Source organism: Corticium candelabrum, chromosome 12 (assembly GCF_963422355.1).
Source record: "Corticium candelabrum chromosome 12, ooCorCand1.1, whole genome shotgun sequence".
Classification (NCBI taxonomy): domain Eukaryota; kingdom Metazoa; phylum Porifera; class Homoscleromorpha; order Homosclerophorida; family Plakinidae; genus Corticium; species Corticium candelabrum.
In genome coordinates, this window is record NC_085096.1 from 2,060,039 (window position 1) to 2,070,162 (window position 10,124).

Genomic DNA, 10,124 nt, shown 5'->3' on the forward strand with positions numbered 1-10,124 from the left:
AATTATATGCAATGCAGTTTTTGTGTTTGAGTGTTTATTTGTGCGATAGGTTGTTTGTTTATTTGACACTGTGTGCTCGTTTTTGTATTTACTTGTGCTTGTTTGCTGTACGTGTCACGTGACATGTACGGTCTGATGTAAGTCGTCACGATCATGTGACGTTTGTTGGGTGTGGTGTTGTTGTAAGATTCGCTGAGTAAAGAAGTTGAGAGACGACGGAAATGGAAGGGAATGTCGTTGAGGCAGCAAGTCGTAGACAGTGGGATAAAGTGAAGGACCTAGTGGACAGGGGAGGTGACGTCAATATACGGGATGGAATGAGACTGACAGCTCTACACCATGCGGCTAGTCATACTAATGTAGAGATGTGTAAATTTCTACTTGGTCGTGGGGCGGACGTCGCTGCTCGAGACAAAAATGGCAATATGGCAATTAGCACAGCGATCTTTCGCTCACGTGGTTCGAATTGTCTTGATGTTGTTCGTCTGCTACTAACAGACGTTACTGTGAATGCAGTAAACAACAATGGTAGAAGTCCTTTGCATCACGCAGTTCGATGCAGTCTTGTTGATATTGTGCAGCTGCTTGTGGATCATGGAGCTCATACCAATGTGGTAGATAAGGATGGAAATACACCACTACATGAAGCATGTATGAAAGGTAATATCAAGTCTGCTCGTTTGTTACTTTCCAGTGGTGCTAGCTCTTGTGCTTCTAACAATGATGGAAAGACGCCACTACATTGTGCAGCTGTTGGACAGACAGAGTGTGTAGAATTATGTGACATTTTACTGACTCATGATGCTGACATTCATGCAGCAGACAAAGATGGGAACCAGCCATTACACATAGCATGTAAGGAAAGTAAGATTAAAATTGGGAAAGTGTTGATATCTCATGGAGCAGATGTAGTTGCTATTAATGGACAGAACTTATCACCTTTTCAATTAGCATCACAACATTGTGGGAATCATCCTGACTTGTTTTTAGCTTTTTATAGGGCAGGATTGACCTCAATTCAGACTGAACACATTTGTCAAGCTTTGGAATTTGCATTCAGTAAAAACAATCAACTTACTGGTTGGGTGTTGAGCAAGATCTCTACAATGGCAGAAATATCTGTTTCTGAAAATTTGTCTAAATGGATTGACGCGATGGATGTTGATGAATTGCTTGCAGCAGCACTTCATGATGAGCAAATAGAGACGTGGTTTATGTTGATAGAAAATGGTGCAAGTGTAAATAGACCAGATAGATTCAGTCCTATTCAACCTCTCGCATTTGCAGTTAGAAAAGGACAATTTAACTTGTGTAAATTATTGATTGACCGAGGAGCATCAGTTAATGCTAAGGGTTACAAGTATAAAGAACCACCTATATATTATGCTCTTACTGGAAACAAAACTGAAATCGTGAAGCTTCTTCTCTCCCATGGTGCAGAAGTCATGAATGTTAAGGTTGGAAAGAGATCAGCATTAGAACGCTCACAGACAACAGGAAGTCGCTCAGTGGCAAGAATATTGAATTGTGCAGGTATTTATCATGTATTTGTAATAACAACTTGTATATTAATAAATATAATTTAATTAATGAGTTTACCTTTACCATATACCCGGTTATTTCTGTGATCTTAAATTACTGCGATTTGAGAATTTAGATAAAAGTTTTAATTACCGTAAATTAAATGTCTGCATTCCAACTAGGAAGGCAGTTACTGGTATACCCATGTACATGTGTTGAGACAGTGACTTCTGGGACTCTGAGGATAGGCCTAAATGTCTTTGAATTTTTGTTGTGTGCTCCATGATTTCTTTGCAAAAAATATCATGATTGCAGAGATAAGCGGTTATATGGTATTTACTTTCTTGCAAGATTAATGTTGCATGTAAAGGTGTGGCCAATCTCTTACCTTAGTGATGTAAGAGGGTTAGTTGGTTACATTAGTCTCTTATCTATCTCGTTCTCGTCTAATTGTTGTGAGCTGAACTGCATTATTGATATTTGAAATACACTGGCAAGTATTGGTTTGATCTGTAGAACTTGTTGTACGGATCTTTTAGTAATAGGTAAGTGAAGTGATGCTGGGAATGTCATCTTGATTAGGATGGCACTAATGACTGTTTTGGTAGTTCATTGAAAGTATTGTTTACTAAACATGGACACACACATAGACATGCACAATACACACCTAAATGTAGGCAGGAAGGCAGACATGTTGATGGACACTTAGAGGCATACTGGCTGCATAACAAGTGGCATTACTGTAATGAGACTACAGACTGCTGTTGTTGAAATAGATGTAACTCTTTATGATGTGTTTTTCTAGCTTCTTATCCTGAAGAGATTGTATCTCAAGGAGAAGCAGCAATGCGTATCTACGATGCTGCATGCAATGAAGAAAATGCAGTGACTGTATTTTTACGTGTTGATGTTGTCGGTCGTGATGGTGCTGGAAAGACAAGCTTGACAAAGTCGATCACTCTCATGAAGTTTGACCAGTACGAGCCGAGCACAAGAGGTGTCATTCCAATGAGTCGCATTATCATGAAAGAAGCACGTAACTGGACTGTTCCTGTCACCAGTGAACATTACAGAGATCTGTACGAGAAGAACATCACGGCAGTTATGGCAGAGGCTTTCAATAAACCAGAAGAAAAAGATAAGTTTTTGACATTGGCAAGAGACAAGAAGACGAGCACAAGGAAACGAAATAGTAAGACATCAGTGAAGTCCAGTTCAAAGCTGATGGCAACAGCAAGTCCCACTGATGGGCAAAGAGACGAGCAATCAGATGATATGTCAATGAACGGTGGTGACAATCTACTTGAGCAGCCTGTTGCTATGAGGTTAGAAGAGGTCAGTAATGAGCGACAACTTTCAGAATCTTTAGAGTTAAATGATGAGAGTGCACATGTGAGTGGTGATGTAACTGGTGAAGACAGAGAGACAAGAGAACGATCAACAGAGATGTGTTGTAGTTCAGGTAGTGTAAGAGACAATGTTGAAGCACAAGTAGAATCAGTAGCAGGTGTTAGTTCAGAGACTGTAGTAGTAGCCATTGATACTGATAGTTCAGAAAAGAGTGAAGCAAAGAAGAGAGGAAACGTACAAAGAAGAAGAAGGAAGAAGAAAGCGAGTAAGATGAAGACATCTGATAAGCGACCATCACGGCAATCTCGTCAGACGGTGACGAGCAGAAAGAAGAGAAAGAGAACTTATCAACTAAGTTCACAATTCTCCTCAGACGTGCAGTCGTCGACAGCTACAGATGGTTTGTTGGAAGACACACAACAACATCAGACACAATCAAAACGAGGCAAGAAATCTAAATTGAAAGAGTCGCGTGGTCAGTCACAGTGTTCAGGCTCGGCGGCAGCTTCTGTTAATAGTGAGAGCAAGACTGATGAGTCAAAGGATATACCCGAAGGCATCAAAAGAAGAGTGACCGACTATCTGAGAAATAGTGAATCTCTTCGGAAGGCCAAAGATGAAATCATGGTCACCATTTTAGATTATGCCGGTCAGCATGTGTTTTACACAACACATCAGCTTTTCCTCTCTCGAGCTGCTTTCTACTATGTGGTGTTTGATGCTTCTCAACCATTGGGTAGCCAGACGGCATCAGTATTTCGTAAACTTGATGGCAAAGTAGAATACATGGGTGACATAGCTGATGCTACAAACTACGAACGAGTTGAAGAATGGATATCAGCCATTCACATTATGGAAGCCGAGCCGTCATATTTTATGATATTTGAGAATGTAGGCATACGATCACCTGGAATCTTCCTTGTTGGTACACACGCTGATTTACTACGAGAAGAGGAAGGAATGTTGGAGAAGCAAGACGAGTTCATGAAGAAGAAACTGCAAGACACAGAGCTGTCAGAGCACATCATATGGGCATCTAAAGACAGAATGTGTTTCTATGTCGATAACTCGATGACGGATGCAGACAGTGGTGCTGTAGATCCACAAGTACAGTTGCTGTGTGGAAAGACAGAAGAGGTGGCACGTCAGGTGGCAAAACACAGCAAGCTTCCAATCACGTGGCTTCGATTTAAAGAAGAGCTTCACCAGTTGAAAGAAAATGAGACGACAAGGAAGGTCGTGTCGGTAGACGAGTTGCTGCAACTTGCCCAAAGAGTTTCTGGTATCAAGACCAAGGAAGAGTTCATGGTATTGCTGCAGTATCTGAGCAATCGTGCTGTTGTTCTTTATCATCCAAAAGCTTTGAAGAATGAAGAGAAAGAAGTCGTTCTAGATGTCGACTGGCTGATGTCTCAACTAGAAAAGGTGGTGACCGTTCACACAGATGTGCCACCAATGTGGACGAGGCACATGAAACGTTGTGCAGAGACAGGTATCATGACACAAGGATGTCTCGACTACTTGTTACCAGACTTGTCGTGTCGTGGCATCATCAAGTCACTTCTGAAGTATTATGACTTGATGTGTCCATATTTTGGACTCGATTTCAACAGTTTGAAGGTTTCCAGTGATCAACAGGATTACGTCAACTTGAAATTCCAGTCTATTGAAAATGAAGACGAGGCACAGTGTCAAGCATATTTCGTACCTTGCTTGCTACAGAAAAAGTCTTCACTCTTATCTACAGAGATACCCTACAGTCATAAGACTGTTGCTCTTATTTTACATTCTGGTAATATTCGTATGCCTAAGCCTTTATTCTACCGTCTACTCACTCGGTTGGCAAGACGATTTTGTCGTTTGCCACAATTGTTTCAGAATGTTGGCTACTTTATTGTTTATCACGACCACAAGCTGGAGATTTCATTAGGCAAGCACAGTTTGCAGATGATTGTCTACACTGACCACAAGAATCCTCTTCCAGCAGTATGTGCTCTTGTCAAAGATTTCGTTGTCACTTCAGTTGATGAAGCTAAACAACAAGGCATGCCAGGATTAAAGCTGCAACTAGGTTACATGTGGAGCAATCCAGATCACATTGGAGCTGATTCTGAATTTGTGTCTCTGAAAGGATGGAATCATTTACCAGAAACCGTGTATGTTAAATCAGTGGACAAGGAAGTCAGACTCTCAGAAACCCTACATGCTTGGTTTCCTGCAAACAGTGAGGTTAGTTATAATTTATAGAATCTCTACAATACTTTTATTACCATTTGGTTTCTGGTTTAGTTTGCTATTCTTTTGGAGCCTAATATGTACTTGGCACCTGATACAAAATTGCTACATTCTGAGCAACCAAAGAGTTTAGTTCAATGCCTTGCACTCTGTCCAAGTAAGCTATTTGGTATTGCTGTGTTACACTTGAGTTTACGATGATGTATGTGCACCTTTGTGATTCAGTACAGTCAACCACTCCAATTTCTCATCTTCTGAGTGACACTCATGTTCATGAATGTCTTGAAAAGGTAGCTGAAGTTATGGATAAAGAAGAGGATGTAATATGTGACGACTGGAGGAGTTTATGGTGTGACCTTCTTGAACGACCTTTAAATGAAGAAATGAAGATGAAGATTCAACAAACTGCAAATACCAGTCCAACTCACTTTGTTCTGAAGAAATGGTTGCGCAAGTCAACATCAGCAACTGTTGGCAAACTAATAGAACGACTCAGTGCTATTTATCGAAACGATGTGGCAGAAATTCTGATGAAATATTTAAGTGTAAGTGACTTTATACTGCTGTGAAAGTGGATGTTGTAAATGCAAGTTGCTCATATCTTTAGGAAGGAAATTCTAAGATGAGGACAGTCGCTGCTGGTCAGACGTCGTTTTAGTTTGTCTCTGAGTGAAACTGTAACCAAGAATGTTGCGTTTTAGACAATACAGATAGACAGTCTTGCAGTGCATTTTCTGATGCAGACATGTTCGAAGCATCTACACTCAACTCACTTCCTCAACTTCATGATTCTTCGTCTGGTAAGTAAGCAGATTATGTACAATAGAATGAATGTATTGGACTGAAGTATGTTGTGCAGCTGGCTGTTATGTATTTGGTCTAATTTGATTTTCTATTGTACAGAAACATGTAAGCAACAGACGCTTGTGTCAAGAGCAACCAGCCAATGTACCGGCAAGGAGCTAGTGGCTGTAGCTGATCATGTTTCTGCTCGTTGGCAGCGATTTGTTTCATATCTGTCACCTGATTTATTTTCTATGGACATAATAGAGGTGATAGAAGGTGAAAACAAAGATTTCTTTTGTCAGAGCCGAAGAGCATTAGAGAAGTGGGTCAACAAGTTTGCCAACAAAGCCAATCGGCGATCTGTGATTCAAGCAATGTGTAAGATTGGCTACAGATCTCAATCAGTAGCAGTTTTTGGTTATGACTTGGTAGATCATGTGTGTCCATCATAATTGTATATTAACTCCAATGTATTATTGCTATAGGGTTTCTATTAATATCAAATCATTTTATGTTGCATAGTAATGAATGGATGAAATTACACTCTAACTGGATACTATTGTATTGACAAATAAATTTTGTTATACAAAACGTAATGCAAATGTTTACACACAACTGTATTTATGTCAATTGTCTGCCCAGTCAACATACAGCGTCGTTGCTAGGCATTCGCCTCGCTTTTCGTGCAGCGCTCGCGCGTCAACAGACGTCATCCAACCTACTAAACTAACGCGCGCTACGCCATTTATACACGATCAGCTGATGTCTCAAAGTCGTTGTTTTCCGAAGTGAACGGAACGTCTAGAACGTCGTACGGCAGTGCGAGAGGTCAATATCCTTCCGTAGCCGATCGTCACGGCGCTGTCGAGCACGAACTCGAGCCGGGAGACAATTTATCGGGATTGTCATTGAAATATGGCGTCACAGTGAGATGCAAGCGTTTGTGTGTGTAGTAAACGTGTCGTGTGTGGTGTCGGAGGCCGCGGGGGTGCGACAGGATGTTGTATTTGGAGTTGAGTTGAAAATTGGTGTCACGTGACTTTGACATGGCAGCAGGAAATGTCGGTTGACACACGAAAATAGAGAAATAGAGATAGAGAGAGACACGAAGACGTATGAAAAATTGAAGTAGGGGCACATTCATATGGATGGTGGACACACACAAGGACAGACACAGAGACAGACAGGAGGACTGTTGTTGTCATGGCAATGGAGCTAAATTTGGCTCTAGGACACTCTTTAATTGAAGTACATTTTGTTCTGTTGTCCTTGCCTTGTCAGACTGATAGTGGCCTTGAGGCTGTATGGTGACCAGAGCCCTTGAGGCCAATGTGAATGTAGACTCCAAATTTGTTGATGTGAATGAATGGATGAATAAACAGACAGAAAAACAAGCAGAGAGAGAGAGAGAGGGAGGGAGGGAGGGAGGGAGGGAGGGAGGGAGGGAGGGAGGGAGGGAGGGAGGGAGGGAGAGTTGACAGACAGACAGACAGACAGACAGACAGACAGACAGACAGACAGACAGACAAGACAGACAGACAGACAAGACAGACAGACATATCCACATACATGAATATGGTACAGACAACAAGCCCTTAGATTAAGAGTTAGACATACAGATAGACAGACATGTATACATGCAGACAGACAGACAGATGGATTGAGAGTTAGACGGATAGACAGACACATCGACAGATAGATGCATTGACAGACAAACAGACAAATGGACAGACGGATAGACATACACAGATGCATTAACAGACTAACCGACAGACAGGCATTTATGCGTACAGGCAGACAGACAGATGGATAGACAGACAAACAGTCAGACAGATGGATTGACACCGACAGATGGACAGATGGACAGACAGACAGACAGAAACAGACAGATTGATAGACATAAGACAGACAGACAGACAGATTGATAGACAGAAGGCAGACAGACAGACAGACAGACAGACAGAGGGATGAACAGATAGACAGAAGACAGACAGACAGGCAAACGGACAGACAGACATTTATGCATACATACAGGCAGACAGACAGATGGGTTGACAGACAAACAGTCAGACAGATGGATTGACACCGACAGATAGACAGACAGACAGAGGGATGAACAGATAGACAGAAGACAGACAGAGGGATGAAAAGACAGAGACAGACAGACAGACAGACAGACAGACAGACAGACAGACAGACAGAGAAACAGACGGACTGATAGACAGAGAGGCAGAGAGACAGAGGGATGAACAGACAAGGACAGACAGACAGGTGCACATGCATGGATATGGACATCAGTGTTCTTCCCATGGTTTTCAGAGTGGTGGTCAAGTATCCACTGCATTAAGGGGCTTGGTTTATTCCAATCTCAGATATCCGGGGAAAGAAGTAGAGCAAACTCCCGGATAATCAAGCATTGTTGCAAAACAGACAAGAAAGTGCCAAACAGAACGTATCGCACTGTTGATGGTCCATGATGTGAAAGAGTAAACTAAGAAAGCTGCAATTTTTGTCAGCAGTCCGGGAACTTTGTTGCCCAGTTTCATGTAGACTATGGCAAGGCTAGACGTCTGCCATCCATTGGAGCAAGGAAAACACAAGCTAAGTGAAGAAGCACTACAGTGCAAACCCTGCGCATGCCATACCTTTGCAGCCTGAATGCAATTAGACAGAGCAAATGAGAAGAGCATGAGAAAAATGACATTCGGTCACGTATTTGCCTCAATCAGCGATCACGTGTTACACCGTGGCCTGGCAAGTCGGGCAGTCATACGTACATACCAAATGACGTTACTATAGCTAGGGTTTCACGCATTGGTAAATATATGGTGGTTGGGAACATGTGGAGTGATGGTTGGTGTTTGTTGAGTGCTGGTCGGGCCCGACCACAGTGGGGCAGAACCCTGGGACATACAGACAACAAACGTTTGTATTGAGAGTGAGACAGACAGACAGACAGATGGATTGAGAGTCAGATAGACAGACAGATGGATTGACAGACAAACAGACAGGCAGATGGATAAACAGACAGACAGACAGACAGATGCACTATTAAACATGCATATTGACATACAGACAACAAACACTTGGATTGAGGGTTAGACAGACAGATTGACAGACGGATACAGAGTGCAAAATAACAGTCGGACATTTTTCGGCCGAATTGAGCATTTGTTCGATTGCCTAAATTTGAACGTACACCATGTCCGACCACATGAACACACACACACACACACACACACACACACACACACACACACACACACACACACACACACACACACACGTGTTTAGTCATTCCTAAATTAATAGGATATATATACATGTGTTAGAGAGGCGATATACGACATGGGTACTACTTCAAAAGATAATGAGATAGAGGGCGGTATCAATCGACATTCTCTAATTGGATAGTTTGTGTAATCAGTTTCTCAAATGGCATTTTCAGACCTTTTAGGGTTAGTGACACCTTCATGAGCAATTCAATGTTGTTGAAAGAATCAATTATCTGATATTGGCAGGTACAAGTCTAAAAGGGTAGGAAGCCAGAAACAAGTGTGGTATCAGTGTGTTGAGAAGGAATGCTGGAAATCACACCAGAAGGATGTGCTAGCTGTATTGAGTTGTAGACATGCTTTCTGGATGGCCATGTTTAACTAACTGTTGAGTTCATAAATTAACTGCAGTAGAACAACAGTCAATGTATGTCATTAGAGTCTCAATTACAATTACAATCTTTCTGTTAAGGTAAAGTTGAGGAACATGACTGTACATCTAGAAGGTCTGAGTAGGTCTGCAAAACTGTATACTTACTTAATCGTCTTAACATAGTTGACATTGGGTGCGTTAGTTCATCATGTTTGTGCCTCTAGTCGATTCTCTTGCTGCAAGAAGCAGTAATTAAACATTTGTTGTGCTTTCTGGTTTCGTTGAGTTACTCATCACCTCATGTCATGTGTAATGTGTCTCTTTCAGAAATATGTGTAGTCTCTTATGAGAGATATATGTATACGAAACTGATGCAACATCACATATTGGGGACTCATCCAGACAGTCAGTCGGATGTATGATGTGTGGGGATATCTACACGGTCGTCGCTTGCAAACAGACTCTGTGTTGGCCACATACGAACGACAAGCGATCGGATACCGTCAAGAGAGTGAGAGATCACAACGGATGTGGATATTCAGATTTCGTGTGAAGACAACGTCATTACTACAATCAGAGTGACT

At 41.7% G+C, this 10,124-nt stretch overlaps 1 protein-coding gene across 1 annotated transcript; it reads left to right on the forward strand.

The window, feature by feature from the left end:
• Nucleotides 1-153: 153 nt before the first annotated feature.
• LOC134187848 (uncharacterized) lies at nt 154-6,488 on the forward strand. Its single transcript, XM_062656016.1, has 7 exons — nt 154-1,533; nt 2,327-5,100; nt 5,161-5,263; nt 5,332-5,651; nt 5,714-5,747; nt 5,808-5,906; nt 6,010-6,488. Exons 1-7 carry the CDS (start codon nt 222-224, stop codon nt 6,342-6,344), a joined length of 4,977 nt encoding a protein of 1,658 aa, XP_062512000.1. The 5' UTR covers nt 154-221; the 3' UTR covers nt 6,345-6,488.
• Nucleotides 6,489-10,124: the final 3,636 nt, after the last annotated feature.

What these genes read in the sequence shown, in the direction of transcription:
- LOC134187848 (XM_062656016.1), top strand. Translation starts at nt 222, where the DNA reads ATGGAAGGGAATGTCGTTGAGGCAGCAAGTCGTAGACAGTGGGATAAA. An exon ending in ATGCCTTGCACTCTGTCCAA is followed by an intron (nt 5,264 to 5,331) that starts GTAAGCTATTTG and finishes TTTGTGATTCAG; the next exon opens with TACAGTCAACCACTCCAATT. An exon ending in ACTTCATGATTCTTCGTCTG is followed by an intron (nt 5,907 to 6,009) that starts GTAAGTAAGCAG and finishes TCTATTGTACAG; the next exon opens with AAACATGTAAGCAACAGACG.